This window comes from Gigantopelta aegis, chromosome 4 (genome assembly GCF_016097555.1).
Source record: "Gigantopelta aegis isolate Gae_Host chromosome 4, Gae_host_genome, whole genome shotgun sequence".
Classification (NCBI taxonomy): domain Eukaryota; kingdom Metazoa; phylum Mollusca; class Gastropoda; order Neomphalida; family Peltospiridae; genus Gigantopelta; species Gigantopelta aegis.
In genome coordinates, this window is record NC_054702.1 from 31,572,375 (window position 1) to 31,589,252 (window position 16,878).

Below are 16,878 nucleotides of genomic sequence, written 5' to 3' on the forward strand. Positions count from 1 at the left end.
GCTAATCTACACATGGGGGAAAATTACACATGGGATTCCCCAAAAAATTACCACACGGCTAAACGGATGAATCGCCCCACGGAGCGATTGAAATAAGCACATGCGGTTTCGGATAACAAAACGCAAACGGACCACACTAATGGAATCACTCTCACCTGGAACAAGCTGGCTTGATTAAACCACACCGCAAACACAACCAGACAAAAGGAATCTCAGCTTTTAAGAAGAAACTTGCTACATTTTTTCATTAGCAGTAAGGAATATTTTATTTGCACTTTCCAACAGATAGGACTGCACATGCAAACATCTTTAATATACCAGTTGTGGTGCACTGGTTGGAATGAGAAAAACCCAGTAACAGTCTTAGGCAAGCGATTTACCGACTGGACTAGATCCCGCCCCTTGTGACTGAAAAACAAATTTACTACAAAAACCCCTATTATGTGATGGTGTAATAAACCAATTTACTAGAATAAAAGTGTTATGTGACAGTGGAATAAACCAATTTACTAGACTTGGACTATAATTTAATTGAGAAAACCTATTGTGTGATTGTAACAAGAACCGATATGCAACTGTAATAAGCAAATGCACTAGAGTAAATGTGTTTTCAATTTTTGTGACTGTGAAATAAACAAATTTACTGTAGAAAACGTTTGTCGTTATTTCAAAATTAGTTTAATATCCGGTTATGGATTGTTTTGTCAGTATTTTTTAACTTTTAGCAACAACAAAAATTCAAGAAACTAAGCTGCACAAAAAGACATTGAAACTATTGAATATAAATGTTGAGATGCTAGAATTGGATAGGAACAAAGCAACAATACTTCTGCTGTTTTGATTTGATGTTTGTAGTTTAAGAAGAGTTCATTTCCAAAACATGATACAAACATATACACCAATTTTCAAGATTCTTAAGCTAGTTGTGACGGTGTACTGATGTTCATACAACTTGACAATACCACATTGAAGTTGTGTCCAAAACATTATCTTATGCCCATTGAACAGGATGTTAAAACTGCTTCACATGATATACATGACATGTTGGAGTAAAACCATTTTGAAAATGAACAGGAACTGGTCCGTTCTGGTTTGGTTTCCTTTGACCCCTACATCAGCAACTGTACATGACCCATGTTGAATAGCTAATCATGATGTGATTTATGACTTGGTCATAATTAAACATTAAAAGTACACACAAAAGATCCCTTGCTGACAAGGGATCTCTTGTGTATACTTTTCCACAGACAGGACAGCACATACCATGACCTTTAGTTACTAATTGTGGGACATTGTTTGGGATGGGGAAAATTTCCTCAGACGAATTATATAAAAAAAAAAAAAAAAAAAGGACAATAAACTTAATCGAGGTTTTACCGGTGTCGTGGTTAGGCCATCAGTCTACAGGCTGGTAGGTACTGGGTTCGGATCCCAGTTGAGGCAGATACAGACTTCAAACCCTGAGTGAGTGCTTCGCAAGACTCAGTGGGTAGGTGTAAACCACTTGCATCAACCAGTGATTCATAACTGGTTCAACAAAGGCCATGGTTTGTGCTATCCTGCCTGTGGGAAGCGCAAATAAAAGATCCCTTGCTTCCTGTCGTAAAAGAGTAGCCTATGTGGCGACAGCGGGCTTCCTGTAAAAAAAACGGTGTCAGAATGACTATATGTTTGACGTCCAATAGCCGATAAGATAAAAAATCAACGTACTCTAGTGGCGTCGTTAAAAAAAAAAAATTGTACTTTTAACTGAGATTTCAGACGTTAAACCAATTTGTACTGGGAATGTGAGAACTGCCAGTTTAATGATACTATGACATGAAGATATACTTCCAATGTTTAAAACAAAATACTCTGTGAGCACAATGAAATAACACCCTGTTAAACAATTTAGTTAAAATGTGTTTAACGACAGCACTAGAGTACATTAATTAATAATCGACTATTAGATCAATAGATTTTATCATTCTAACACGGTCTTCAGAGAAAACCACCAACATTTTTCCTATTCAAATTTCCATTAGCTTCAAGGGATGTTTTGTAAGTATTTTCCCCAAAAGAAAATACCACATACCACAACCTTGGTTGATACACCGGTTAGGCAGAACTGGTTGGGACAAGAAAAAACCTAATTGGTCCACCAAGGGGGTTTGATCCTCTGACCCAAACAGCTGAGCCAAGCAATCTATCAACTGAACTAGATCCTGCCCCAGTGGTGGAACCAGGGGGCGGGGGGGGGGGGGGTAACTCCATCTTTTAGATGTAAAGTAAAAAAATACACTTAAATGTTTGCATTTTTTCATTGAACACACCGCTTAGTGAGATAGGTTGATCTGCAAGCATGCATACATGATACCCCCAATACACTTCTCAAAATCCTAGATTGGCCCTAGTACCTCCATTTTAAACAGTGTAGATGTATGACATAAAACTCATCATTATGACTGTTATTTCAACTTCTAGCAGCTCAGAGTATGTCTCATCAAATGTGGTTTTTTATCTAAAAAAACCACATCAACCACATCATGTTTGATTTATTATTGCTACAAACTAAATTTAGCTTGTCTGTCTTGACAGAAATCTTTTTCATCTGTATGTTGTATCAAAATGAAATCGGTTAATGAAAATGTTCAATCTTTATTCAGTGTTGACTGGTCATAGTTTATGTAGCACTTAAAGTCATTTTGTAGACCTTTATGCATTGGTCTAAACTGACATGCGTGGGTCCCAAGTAAACGACCGGCCAATTCTTCCATTATAGATCCTGAAAGTGCAAATTTATAAAAAAAATATTAACATATACTCATTATATACACCCAACAAAAATTAATTAATGTCCAATAAATATTTCCAGTATATTTTTTTTAATTTAATATGTTAAAAAGTACATTTGCTTTTTGCTGTACAAAGCTGGCATTTTTGTTCATTGTTAACATCGGTGACCTTTATAAATCATCTGTTCTGTAATCAAAACATACAAACATAATATAACCTGCAAAAGTTTTACCAAAATTCTACTGTCCTTTAATTAATTTTATTGAGTATATTTATGCATGCCGATTTTTTTAATTTATAGCTGTACCGATATATATTATGCTGACTATAAAACTTACTTTTGACAGTAAAATCTGGTACACAACCAATTTAGTTTATCAGGTTTGGAAAGTCATAGACTTTTGAGCTGGGTCATGGAAAGTCATGAAAAATGAAAAATGGTTTTTAAAAAAATCTGTATTTAAAACCAGCATTTTGGGAGTACTGCTAAAGTAATGCATGTCCTCTATTTTGAAGATTTTTTTGTGTGTAGTCAAATACACTTTATTACACACCCGTTAATGAGAACACCATGCATTATTTTTGGTGACACATGGTTGTTATCACATGTACATGTGTTAACAATTTCAAGACATACAACAAGCTCCTCCTAGGTGATGACCAGGTCACCAATGCCATACCTCCAAAGAAAAACTACACAATGGAAATCGATTAGACTGTGATGTATAGTGACACATAAGTCAGCTACAAGTGCAACGGCTGTAAATAACTTTTAGTTAAAAAAGATGTTAAAATTTGCTTAAAACCTGGTTTTTGAGGATATGTAAGAAATAGAATAATGCATTCGTGTCCGTTAGATACCATTTATCTCGGAACTCGTTGTTTAAAAACTAATCAAACTCGCTTTCGCTCTTAAGATATATTTTAAAACAACTCGTTGTGAGGTAAATGGTATCTAATGGCCACTCATAGAGAATAATTAGTTAACGAAATAGGATATCTGCTTTATCCTGTGAAGGTAAGAATGGGAAATCCAGCAAGGCTTGCCGAGCAGAATTTCCCATTCTCTATTCAATGGAAATATACCTTGTATTTGACTACACACAAAAACAAACCTTCAAATATCCACATATAACAACTGTATTAATACATCTGATCAGAAACGTACCTGTGCACAGTATAATTTTGTCTTTTGCCAGAAATTTGACACTCTGTGCTGTTTTGGTCAAACATTCTTCAGCTAAAAACGGTGGATCCACTAATATGACATCAAAGCTTTGTTTCCAGTCCTGAGGTAACTCTAAAGGCTGGTTGTAGTCATACAACAAGAAGTCCTCTCCAAAACATTTAAATCTTGCATCGAATTCCAAACACTTTGCTGTGCATGTTGAAGGTTTAATCTGCCGTATTTTACTGTACACTGTAGGGGAACTGATGCAGGCAATTCTGAAATGAGATAAAATATATGAGTAATTTCTAATTCACTCTACATAAAACGCAAAATCGGGGGGGATTCCCAAGAGCCTATTTACATATACAAACGCTACTTCTCGCTGTTTAGTTGCAGGCACTTACTTGTAAAATACCAACGTTGAATCTTCTTCGGAAGCAAATTGCGCGCTCCTCAAAATTTTAAGATGTAAATGCTGATTATAAACGTTTGTGTGACGTCACATGTGTGACGCTGACTGGAATGCGGAAGTAAGTAATGGCAACCTTGTTGAATTAAGAATCTTTGTTATCGAGCACCAGTTGTCGTGATGTGTATCAGGAATAAGTGAAATTGGTAATAATGGCTGGTATTGTTGTTAATACTCAAATTGCAACTGTATAACCAGCATGAACATCCACAAATGGTCAAATACAACATAGTTATCCCCTAATTGACCTTTTCATGTCTGTGCTGAATTGACATCATAAACTGAGCCTTTCTGTGATCTGTCACACTCCTAGAACACATGGCATGCCATGAAGTCCACAACAGATAAATTAAAGATGTGCTGCATGCCGTCATGCTACATACGGGTTAACAAAACAAAACTAAACAAAAATACATTAATTAACAATGGTATGCAATATTATCAACTGGGAGGTACCAAGATTATTTATTTTCTCAGACTTTCCAAATAACTGGGCTCAAAACAAAGGAAACAATGTTTAATGACTCCACAGCACATCATTTAATCAGCAGCTATTGGTTCCAACACAGTTATTGCAACACTTAGGAGAGAAAACGAGAGAAGAAACTTATTGCTGCTTTATGGCTGAACTTATTAATTAGCATCAAGGCTCTGATATATGATGTGGATGACTAGCCTCTCTGTACTTCTAATCTGGTAAAGGAAGGCAAGGAAGAAATGTTTAATTTAATGAAAAAAAAGTTTGTTTTATTTAACGACGCCACTAGAGCACATTGATTTTTTATCTTATCATCGGCTATTGGACGTCAAACATATGGTCATTCTGACACTGTTTTTTAGAGGAAACCCGCTGTCGCCACATAGGCTACTCTTTTACGACAGGCAGCAAGGGAACTTTTATTTGCGCTTCCCACAGGCAGGATAGCACAAACCATGGCCTTTGTTGAACCAGTTATGGATCACTGGTCGATGCAAGTGGTTTACACCTACCCATTGAGCCTTGCGGAGCACTCACTCAGGGTTTGGAGTCGGTATCTGGATTAAAAATCCTATGCCTCGACAAGGGATCCGAACCCAGTACCTACCAGCCTGTAGACCAATGGCCTAACCACGACGCCACCAAGGCCGGTCGTTTAATTTAACGAAGCACTCAACACATTTTAATTACAGTTATATGGTGTTGGATATGGTTATGGGACTACACAGATAAAAGAGGAAACTCACTGCCAATTTGCTGTGGGTTACTCTTTTCGATTAGCAGCAAAGGATCTTTTATAAGCACCATTCCACAGGAAGGATAATACATACCACAACCTTTGTTACACTGGTGGGTGGAATGAGAAAGGGATCTTTTATATATGCACCATCCCACAGGAAGGATAATAAATACCACAACCTTTGTTACACCAGTGGAACAAGAAATAGCTCACCGGGTCCACCAAGAGTGATCGATCCTAGAAGAATCATACATCAGGTGAGTGCATTACCACTGGGCTATGTCTGGCTATGTCCTGCAGAGGAATATTTCTTTAATAACACCTCAGCAAATTTTAAACTACAGATATTTGCTGTCTAAGATACATGTATGGTTATTTCCACATTTGCTAAAATAGAAAGACAGGAAATGATCCACTGTGCCTCCATATAGACTTCTCTCAATAATAAAGCAGAAATAGATCTTATATATACACTTTCCCATCAGCAGGTTAGTACATATCACAGTCTTTGATGAACACCAGTTGGGATGGGAAAAAACCTAGCTCCACTGAGGACAATCAATCTTGCCACACATTACATTCTATTTATGAGCTACATCCCGCCCAATCTAATAACAATTACGCGACTTGCCTGCCGTTTTGTCCTGCTATTACTATAGCTTCTTCTGCAAGTCTGGTAGCGGTCTTGTCATCATACCAAAACTGACTTAGTTGCTAAATATAAGATAACAGTCAGTAATTAAAAGTTTGCTTAAAACTTCAAATTGGTTAACTATTCAAGCAACCATTCACATTTATCAATGAGCACACAAACCTCTTAAAATGAAATACTGGTACACCATACCGGGCTCACCATGTCCATTGCCAAATTAGCCCATTTTTATCAAATGCAATGGCCCCGTGCTTTCAGGGGCCTTGTCATGGCTAGCTCTGTTCCTGGTATCACTGTATTGAGGTTCCGTCAACACCAGCTAGCTCTGTTCCTGGCATCACTGTATTGAGGTTCCGTCAACACCAGCTAGCTCTGTGCATCGGTTTCTTCCACCCCGGATATTTCAACTTATCATTTAACAATTGTTTGAACTTGAATTTGTGATGTAAATGACCTACAATTTGACGAGTACATGAACTTGAATTTGTGATGTAAATGACCTACAATTTGACGAGTATATGAACTTGAATTTGTGATTAAATGACCTACAATTTAACGAGTATATGAACTTGAATTTGTGATTAAATGACCTACAATTTAACGAGTATATGAACTGGAATTTGTGATGTAAATGACTTACAATTTGACGAGTATGTGAACTTGAATTTGTAATGTAATTGACTTACAATTTGACGAGTGTATGAACTTGAATTTGTGATGTAATTGGTGAACTAACATCATTATTTCTTGCTGTTCCCATACTGACCTGAATGTGAATTTTGCTAAATGATTTGATCTATTTAGTACTTTAGAATTATACACCATTTCTTTTGTCACACATTATATATTTGACACTGGAAGAGGCCATTCAAAACTGTACCTACCATAAAAACATTTGACATGTAATTAGGACCAAACTTTTTTTGTTTACTTGGCCTCAGCCTACAGCATATATAATATTGCCATATGATAATACAAACTTCAAATGATTATCCATTGAAAACAAAACATGAGATATATTTTCCTTGAAGATTTGTTTGCTTAAAGCTACGTTTCCAAATGTACGTTTTGTGTGAAACCCTGAATCTGTGTCTATGTTGATAGTTTCCATACCTGTGCATGAAGATAGAATGACAGAAATTAATTTCGAAATGACACAGTAAGAACATTGATCAGTTTTAGACTTCTTGCACATATTGATGATGATGTTTGCTTTTGTATGACGTTATATCTTGTGGGATTCAGTGCACGTACACCATGAATAGCATGGAAACACAGACATGAAACATTATTATCATTCACAGATATATGTTTTCACAGAAAATGGACAGGAAAAACATACATGTGGAAATGTAGCTTTATAGTGATACACAGCCGTGGGTCTAGATTATTGAAACTACATGCATGTATGATGTACTCTACCCAGTTTTCTTGTGGTGTGAAGTGTTCAAGGTCTCCCTCCTGGGCTTCTTGTAAATTCTGATCTTCTATCTTCTGTTCCATAAGGAAATCATTCAGAGCTGCTAATGTGTGGGCAGACAACTGAGGCTCATCATCATCATCAACACTGGACATTTCAACTAAATTCAAAACAAAGGCAAATCAAATTGTTTAATGTAATTGTTCTGTGACTGATTCCATGAGAATTCTGGGTAAAAAAAAGGGTTTTTTTTAAATGTATATCACATATATCTGTCAAAACAATGGTCGGTAGTCACTTTGTATCATGGTCATTTTGTACTATAGTCATTTCATTCCTAATTTGGTCATTTCATATGTTATACATCTACTATTTATATACAGCGAGACCTCGTTAGAACTGTCATTTACACCATCCAACCCAAAATGGTCGGGAATAAACATACAACGTTATACTGGAATTAGGCTAATTATTAGGAACAAATGTAAAGTTGTAACGAGGTCTGAATGTATACATATATAACTAAATTGTTTTTTCGTCATGCCAAATTGTAACAAAAAAAATACAAGTTACAAGTTTAAAAAGAAGGCCTAATATAATAAAACATATTTTCTTGGTCCATTATGTTGTTTTGATGTTTTTGGAAAGTTAGACGAATTATCTGGAGGCAATTTCACAACACATCGTAAGTTTACGTCTGACTATAGCAGTTAAACTGGTCATATGTTTATGTGTGTTTGACATTTATTTCATGCAGAAAATGAGTGAAAAATTTCACGAACATAAGATAATGAAATATGTGTACTTCTAACTATCTTTATTGCACTATAATTGTATTAAGAATTGTGGTTTAGTCGTAAATTTACATTTTCTGTGCAAAACTAGACAATGCTTTGTGAAATTTATCCCTGGGCTATTGCCTGGGTTGACTTAAGTGACAACCAACAACCCTAGAAGTTGGTAGTTAATAGTAAACACCAAATATGGTTCTGGTCAGGTAAAATGGAAATAACAGTTGATAGGTAGCTATTAATAAACAATTTTGATCATTTATTAATGCAACTTTACGTGATATTTGGGCTACCCCTTTAAAGAATTTTTTTTAAAAGGCACTACAACATAAACTGTTGCCATCACCTGTATCAAAACAAAGATACTTGTTTTGTAAATAAATAATTTAAAGTTAGTTTTACTTGTATCACTATATTATTTCACAAAATTATCTTTACACCAAAAGTTGTGCTATTAGGTCTAACATTTAAGTAGCAATGTCAACAACGACAGACCTTCTGCGTTCAGCGACAGCGAGCAACACTAATGTTAGCGAACTACGGTATTTGGTTTCCAACGTGATCATTTGGTCACACAAACTAAAATAGCGAACGTATTTCTGCTCGGTCTGGCTGAACGGAGGGAGGCCAGATGGCGCAGCAGTAATATTTTCTGGGTGATTTTTAAATGCATTACAGGTTATTATGATCATCTTAAACATGGAAATAAACTATAATATACTGGCGGGGGCAGACGTATCGAAGTTTGTGATATATGTTTTTGAAGTCGATTGAAAAGATGGTAAGGCGACCTGTGTAGAATTCAAGACTATGTATACGGTCGCCGAATAAATATAGCCTCGGCAACAGAGAAATGGCTATATACACGGCATGGTTGTTTACCGTCTACTGGTATTTAGCAACTTTGCCCAAGGACAGTAAAATCGGCATAGTTACATAATATACTTGGATGCCATATGTTTTTTAAATGGGGGTGGTGGTGTGAGGCGGGTTTTTTTTTTTTTTTTTTTTTTTTTTTTTTTTTTTTTAAAGACAGATCCCATAAATATTTAGGCCTAGGCCTATATTCCTTTTTGTTTTGTTGGTAGTGTTTTGTTTGGATGGGGTAGGGTCTTTTTCTCTTTCATTTGTTGCTTTTTTAAGTGCTTGTCAGTAAGTATATGACTGGTTTGTTGAATTATGCCTGAGCCTGAGGCACTTGAAGAATCACGTATTTATAACACTAGGGGGAGAGGGGAGAACACTGAACACGTTACAGAAATTAAAGTATGAATCCATGTGTACGTAGTGCGTGGTCTGTAAACACCGTACACTTTATATAAAAATCAATTGAAGCGTTTCCATATGTACGGTACACAACGCGTGTTGCTTAATCAATGCGTAATGTGTTAATTCCCAAACTACTCGTTGGTTGTTCCAATACGCATCACGCAGACAAATCGGACACAGAAGGTATGGAAATCAGGCATGACTTCAATGCAAAGGGAAAAATATATTATAGGCTGTAGGCAAACAAACAAAAAAAAAAAACATCCAACTACATGTAATATATAAATGGGGGTAGAATGCGTATGTATAATGCATTTTAGTATACTTTGGAATAGGCCTACTGTAGTTGTCCATTTTAAAAGTTGCCTCCCCCCCCCCCCAAAAAAAAATCACGCAACCGCCCCAGATATATTATATAAATATAGAATACTAAACGAGCTTGCCTGTCATACCATTTTTATGAAATGAGTGAACAGTTTTGGTATCTGACGAGCGAAAGCGAGTCAGAACGAACACTCTTGACGAGTTTCATAAAAATGGTATGACAGGCAAGCTAGTTTAGTATTTTATTTATTACAAACCAACTGCAAAAAACAACCGCAACCCAGAAGTAACCAGATGTCGCATCCTACTACACGTTAGTTTTCTACGAATTGGGTCAACAAGCGAGCTACGTCACGCTCACGTCACCCCAATATTACACTAGTTAGATATTGAGTGATTGTTATGACATGAGCAATATCTTACACTGGTGTGTAATAATATGTTTTATGCTACATGTGTTATATAGTCCTAATTTATCTTATGTGTAATGTTAAAACAAGGTAGATGATAAATTTAATTCCTTTTTTGTAATTTTCCCCCAAAAGGACAGACAAGCTTCATGCACATGAATTAGGCCTATATGTACGCATGTAGCCTACATGGCAACACCCAATACGCAGTACTGACACATGGATTCCTAGCTTAGTTATGATAAAAAAAATAATAATAATACAAAAGATGGGGTCAACATAGCATTTTTAAAGCCTTATGTCATTTTTATTCATAACAGACTGTAAACAGAGACAGCTAGAGACAGTCATGGTCAAATGTTGCACTACAGATGACTTTTTAAATTAATTATTTCATATAATTAAAACAATTCAAAAATACAAACTGGAAACCCATGCAGAAAAAGTTCACGATTCAATGAATATTTAACATGAGCGTAGGAAGGTGCCAAAAAGTGGGGGACGCACGCGCGCGCACACACACACATACATACATACATACAATACATACATACGTACATGTATACGTAAATATATAAATATATATTTAGACCAACTTTCGCAAGTAGTATGATGTTACACATCTAACATCACATATTAACAACGTGCTGGGGTGTCATTATAAACAATCATTCCTTTTCTTTATTTCAAAACTTCATGAAATAAGTGTCAGATAAGTTAAAACCATTTCATAATAAAATAAAGAAAATTACGCATAATTATTTTTGGTGATTATGTAATGGAATTAAATAGTATTTCATTATTTTCGAAGGTCAGCTAACAAGACTCCACTTATTTTGAAATAAGTGTCATCTATTTCCTATAGGGCTCGGTGAAAATACATGTTCCCTGCCGCTTAAAATGTTTACGTTAAAGTGCAAGCCGTGTTTGTGTCATAAAATAATATCAATTATTTTTGACTGTCGAGTCAAATTGCGTGTGAAATAATATAGTAATAGACTATTAGTTTTAACTCACATATATATACGGATACGTTCTTGTCGGTGCTAAGCAAGAAAATGCTTCTTTTTGTGTTAACTTTGGCTATTTGCGGTAAGTATAATTATTTGTATAGAGCAAAATCATGGGCTGAAGCTGTGTAATAAAAAATAAAAATAATTTAAAAAACACACAACTTTTTCAATAATTCATATAGGCTTACTATAATATATGCAGCTAAACAATTTTTTTTACAAAATATTACTTAACGTTTAGTACCGTTATGTTTATTCTTAAAATCACACCAAGAAAGAAAGAAAGAAGTGTTTTATTTAACGACGCACTCAACACATTTTATTTACGGTTATATGGCGTCAGACATATGGTTAAGGACCACACAGATTTTGAGAGGAAACCCGCTGTCGCCACTACATGGGCTACTCTTCCGATTAGCAGCAAGGGATCTTTTATTTGCGCTTCCCACAGTCAGGATAGCACAAACCATGGCCTTTGTTGAACCAGTTATGGATCACTGGTCGGTGCAAGTGGTTTACACCTACCCATTGAGCCTTGCGGAGCACTCACTCAGGGTTTGGAGTCAGTATCTGGATTAAAAATCCCATGCCTCGATTGGGATCCGAACCCAGTACCTACCAGCCTGTAGACCGATGGCCTGCCACGACGCCACCGAGGCCGGTAAAAAATAAAAAAAATAAAAAATCACACCAATGACCGAGACATGTACTGTCATGTCTAGAACCGGCCTCGGTGGCGCAGTGGTTAAGCCATCGAACTGCAGGCTGGTAGGTACAGGGTTCAGTGGGTAAGTGTAAGGCCACTACACCCTCTTCTTTCTCACTAACCACTAACCAACTAACAACTATCTCACTGTCCTGGGCAGATAGCTGAGGTGTGTGCCCATGACAGCGTGCTTGAATCTTAATTGGATATAAGCACAAACATAAGTTAAAACGAAATGTCCCACAATACAAATAGTAATAAATTACCAGTAGACTGTAATTACTAGTTTTAACTCACATACGGACACGTTCTAAGCTCTTGTCGGAGCCAAGAAAGATGTTTCTTTTTGTTTTAACTTTAGCTATTTGCGGTAGGTGTAATATTATTTTTGTATACAACAAAATACAGGGTTCTAAAAAATCATAGACTTAAAGGATAAACTTAAATTTTAATTTGTTAAGATTCAATTTTAAAAATGAAAACTTCAAAACTTGTGAATTATATATCTTTATTAGTTTGTAGACACTGCCCCATACCACATACGAAGAACAGAACACTAGCGAAAACAAACGACAGTGTACAACAAAAAACACAAAACCGGACACCTCATTTAACCGAATAATTTACTTGGATGTCCGGTTTAGAGAGGTTCCAGTGTGTGTGTGTGTGTGTGTGTGTGTGTGGAATTCCACTATTGCGACATGCGAACATTGGCGGAACTTATTAAAACTGGTCTTAATTATGGGGTGGTCTTTATACCGAATTACGAATATTTAGAATGATGATTGTTGGTAAATATTGATTGTGCATTTTACGTATTGGCGTATTGGTATTTGCCTTCTTCGGTTATTTATAAGCTTGGGTGCGTTATTTTTCTTAATTATTAGGCTACACAAAATAGATTAACAACTGTATTTATAGATCACACTCTCCCACTGCCCAAAGGTAATAAAAACCGTGACTTTTTGGTCACATTCCACAAATTAACTATGACGTGCTAATTTGTAGACCAATTGTTTGCTGGTAAGAAAATACCTTTGTTTTTCAACCACATAAACATAAGTTATTGTTCGTCTATTGTTTGGAAACCACATTAATTTTAACACCATGGCGAGGATACCTAGACAATAGTTTACTACATTATTTATTGTTGTCGTTTGTGTTACATGACATGTAAATTATATGGTCGCATTTTTAAGGTAAAAATGTATTGAAAACGACCATTGGGTCCGACTTTAATGGTCATAAGCCGTAGTAGTGGGGAGGTTTTAATACCGGATTATTTTTACTATAAAATAATAAGGAAATATTCCGGTCATTAAAAATTTTGTATTTATAGCAGGGTGGTCGTAGAACCGGGGTGGTCGTTACGTGCTTTATTTAACGGCATCACTAGAGCCGGTCTAGTGGTGTTAAACAAACTTTTATATAGAGGGGTATGGAGATAGTAGAGAGAGCGAGAGAGAGAGAGAGAGAGAGAGAGAGAGAGAGAGAGAGAGAGAGAGAGAGAGAGAGAGAGAGAGAGAGAGACAGAGACGGAGAGAGTGGGTTGGATGGGAGAATGTTGGGTGTATGTTGTTAATGTTAACTGGGGAGGTTCTGTGTTGATAAAACATATTTGTATCACATTAATGTGCCAGTTCGACTGAGTAAGAGTGGAGCGTGGTTATTCTTTGAAGTATCTTGTTGGATTTTATTTATTTATTTCAGGCATCACCGTTAAAGGAGAATGCCAGGCTGCAGATTTCCCACAGCAAATCTCGACTTGCACTGCGATGATGGCAGGCACTATCAATCCAATCAGCTTTAATAGCATGGAACCAGAGGAACAGCAGAGAAGATGCAGGTTACGTAACCTTATACATAACATATTATTTACAACTTTATTTCAGTCAAATCTTAGACTCACCGCCCTAGTTAGTGGATCTGATATGAGCCTCAGCTTCCTTTTTTCCCCCTTTTCTTTTGGGGGGGGGGGGGGGGGGGGGGTTGCTTTTCAAAACCCAGCTATTCTGAATTCATAAAGGGTAAGGCTAAGGCTGTTGTCAGCGTTCCGATTGGTTGAATGGAAGGTCATCTGATAACATTGGTTTTGGTTAGATCTACTAATGGAGACCTATATTCAGTGTAGGACCTTCAGAATAACACCCCCCCCACCCCCCCCCCACACCCCCACTATAAAGACCTTTTGTTGTGGTGCAAAACTGATTTGACATGGTGTATGGGATCATATGGAATAATGAATAGATTCTACTACTTTGCAGAAAAGTGGAATTTTGTGCCGCATGCACAAAAATATGCCGCTCACTAAAATTTAGTCAGCCTGTGCAACAATACGGCTCTGATGATGTAGATTATTAAAATATTTCAGATGGGTAGAGGGTTGATCTTTAAGTTATTTAATATACTGAACTTCATTGAAATAGCACCTCCCGATTTTCAATTGTTACTGTCATCGCATGTGTGAGATCGCTATACAACAATAATCCGAACCTTTGTATACCATTTTTGGCCTATCAGAATACATCCAGTCATACCAAATCAGTCAAATGTAGTATTATTTCTTTTCATATCCTTTCTACAACTTCAAATCAGACAGGTGCATTCTCAGTACATTTTAGCGTAACCCAAAATAAATGAAATATAATTTAGCGGTTCATATTTTGTAGCCGATATGCATGGTAAAGTTTGTTTTATTTAATGACGCCACTAGAGCACATCGATTTTTTATCTTAACATCGGCTATTGGACGTCAAACATATGGTCATTCTGACAGGTTTTTTTTAGAGGAAACCCGGTCGCCACATAGGATACTTTTTTACGACAGGCAGCAAGGGATATTTTATTTGCGGGTTTGGAATCGGTATCTGGATCAAAAATCCCATGCCTTGACTGGGATCCGAACCCAGTTCCTACCAGCCTGTAGACCGATGGCCTAACCACGTCACCGAGGCCAGTCTGACGTGCATGGTGGACAGGACATAGCCTAATGCAAGATCGGTCGGTGGGCCCTCTGGGTTATTTCTCGTTCCAGCCAGTGCACCACACCTGGTATATCAAAGGCCGTGGTATGTGCTATCCTGTCTGTGGGATGGTGCATATAAACGATATATTGCTACTAATGGAAAAATGTATTTCCTCTCTAAGACTATATGTCAAAATTACCAAATGTTTGACATCCAAAATAGCCATTGATAACAAAATCAGTGTGCTCTAGTGGTGTTGTTAAATTAAACAAACTTTCTTTTTCGACTGTTGATCTCATATAGCAGGTTTTCTCTCTTAGACTTGGTAAAATTGTCAAATAGTTTGACATATAATAGCTGGTGATTAATAATCGGTATGCTCTAGTGGCGTCGTTAAACAAACCAAACGTTTAACTGTATATGGCATGTTGTTACAGACTTAATCAGCAAGGACTGACGTGTGCACTGGATGCAGTTGATGACTGCCAAGACTCCCCACAGTTCGGACATTCGTCTACACTGGAAAGCATGAGGGTTGCTTTTGAGCATGTGTTGGAACAGGTCATACAAATCTGTACCGTAAGTAAAACATATATATGCTATAACAGGTTGGGGTGGATTTATGATTAGTAGCTCTTTAGATACATGTATGTAGGGCTGCATGCATGTCTTTTCAGAGATTTTTCCAGAGGGCAAAATGGATATCCTAAGATATTTTTAGAGTACTCATATGTACACTAACATTTTCTGATATACTATATATTTTTAATGTTAACATTTTGTTTGAATGTTCCTGTATTACTTTCAGTGTCAGTGACGTTTTATTGTACTTTATATATACGTTATGACATTGTTCAAATAATCTTTTTAATGACCATAATTTCGGCATGAGCGTTGGTAGACTCCATGGCCCATCGAAGGCGTACCCTAGGAGTCATGGCTGTGTATATAACTATTGCTACATATATGCACGATTGTTCGCTCGCTCGTATGCACGCATGCACAGAAAACATACACGCACACAAACAAAGTGAGCACACACATACAAACAATATTTAACGTTCACATTTTTTAAATCTCCCTGGTTGCAAACTGCTGTTTATTTGTATATACTGTACAAATTTCTGTTTATTTAAATTTTAATTTTTAGGTGGCGTTGAGTTCACAGCAGAAATAACACACATGTATAATCTACTGAGCTTCAGCTGTTGGAAAAAGGAAAACTTTTCGCGATGTATGTGAATGATGACTTCTATCAAATTTGTAATTAAAGTTGCATTCTCATCGTTTGCAAGTGTCTTTTTGTTATATTTTTATAATATTATGTATCTATGATAAAAAAAAAAACAATTGTTAGGAGTCAAATCAACAAGATCTATAAGACTATATATAGTGGTCATGTGGGATAGTAAAAGTACACCCAAGGTGGTTGAAATTTCGATCTCAAGATAAAAATGTCCACCACCGAGGGTGTAATTTTTTTGATCCCACATGACCACATGTGATGGAAGTCTTTTTTCCCAATCCGTTCGGTTAATAAACTATTATTTTACACGAACAGACAAAGATAGGTGAAAAAGTAACTAATTTATATGACTCTTTTATCATAAATAAACTACACTATCATATTTGCTATGTTTTTTTCATGTCTTAAAAAAAATTAACACTACAAACAGCTTTTATAATGAAGGTTTT

At 36.4% G+C, this 16,878-nt stretch overlaps 2 protein-coding genes across 8 annotated transcripts; one reads left to right on the forward strand and one right to left on the reverse strand.

The window, feature by feature from the left end:
* Positions 1 to 2,621: 2,621 nt before the first annotated feature.
* LOC121370375 (EEF1A lysine methyltransferase 1-like) lies at positions 2,622 to 10,446 on the reverse strand. Of its 4 annotated transcripts, none has more exons than XM_041495546.1 (5): positions 10,346 to 10,446; positions 7,707 to 7,864; positions 6,264 to 6,346; positions 3,944 to 4,221; positions 2,622 to 2,764 (listed from the first exon to the last, which is right to left on the reverse strand). In XM_041495546.1, exons 1-5 carry the CDS (start codon positions 10,389 to 10,391, stop codon positions 2,631 to 2,633), a joined length of 699 nt encoding a protein of 232 aa, XP_041351480.1. In that variant the 5' UTR covers positions 10,392 to 10,446; the 3' UTR covers positions 2,622 to 2,630. The 4 variants fall into 4 exon arrangements, with proteins under 4 accessions (XP_041351480.1, XP_041351481.1, XP_041351482.1 ...); XM_041495547.1 differs by lacking the exon at positions 10,346 to 10,446 and adding an exon at positions 9,217 to 9,462; XM_041495548.1 differs by lacking the exon at positions 10,346 to 10,446 and adding an exon at positions 8,991 to 9,127.
* On the forward strand, positions 9,069 to 16,472 carry LOC121370377. 4 transcript variants are annotated; one of them, XM_041495554.1, is made up of 4 exons: positions 9,069 to 9,172; positions 13,925 to 14,063; positions 15,621 to 15,762; positions 16,334 to 16,472. In XM_041495554.1, the coding sequence occupies exons 1-4, from the start codon at positions 9,163 to 9,165 to the stop codon at positions 16,358 to 16,360; spliced, it is 318 nt and encodes a 105-aa protein (XP_041351488.1). In that variant the 5' UTR covers positions 9,069 to 9,162; the 3' UTR covers positions 16,361 to 16,472. The 4 variants fall into 4 exon arrangements, with proteins under 4 accessions (XP_041351488.1, XP_041351486.1, XP_041351487.1 ...); XM_041495552.1 differs by lacking the exon at positions 9,069 to 9,172 and adding an exon at positions 9,707 to 9,947 and having other exon boundaries at positions 13,928 to 14,063; XM_041495553.1 differs by lacking the exon at positions 9,069 to 9,172 and adding an exon at positions 11,470 to 11,590 and having other exon boundaries at positions 13,928 to 14,063.
* The last annotated feature ends 406 nt before the right edge of the window (positions 16,473 to 16,878 follow it).

Excerpts from the sequence above, each read along its gene's own strand:
- LOC121370377 (XM_041495552.1), top strand. The coding sequence starts at position 9,872 with ATGCGTAATGTGTTAATTCCCAAACTACTCGTTGGTTGTTCCAATACG. Across the intron at positions 14,064-15,620 it reads GAACAGCAGAGAAGATGCAG|ACTTAATCAGCAAGGACTGA; the intron begins GTTACGTAACCT and ends ATGTTGTTACAG. Across the intron at positions 15,763-16,333 it reads AGGTCATACAAATCTGTACC|GTGGCGTTGAGTTCACAGCA; the intron begins GTAAGTAAAACA and ends TTTAATTTTTAG.
- LOC121370375 (XM_041495546.1), bottom strand. The coding sequence starts at position 10,391 with ATGCGACATCTGGTTACTTCTGGGTTGCGGTTGTTTTTTGCAGTTG. Across the intron at positions 6,347-7,706 it reads TCACACCACAAGAAAACTGG|CAACTAAGTCAGTTTTGGTA; the intron begins GTAGAGTACATC and ends TCTTATATTTAG. Across the intron at positions 4,222-6,263 it reads ATAGCAGGACAAAACGGCAG|AATTGCCTGCATCAGTTCCC; the intron begins GCAAGTCGCGTA and ends ATCTCATTTCAG.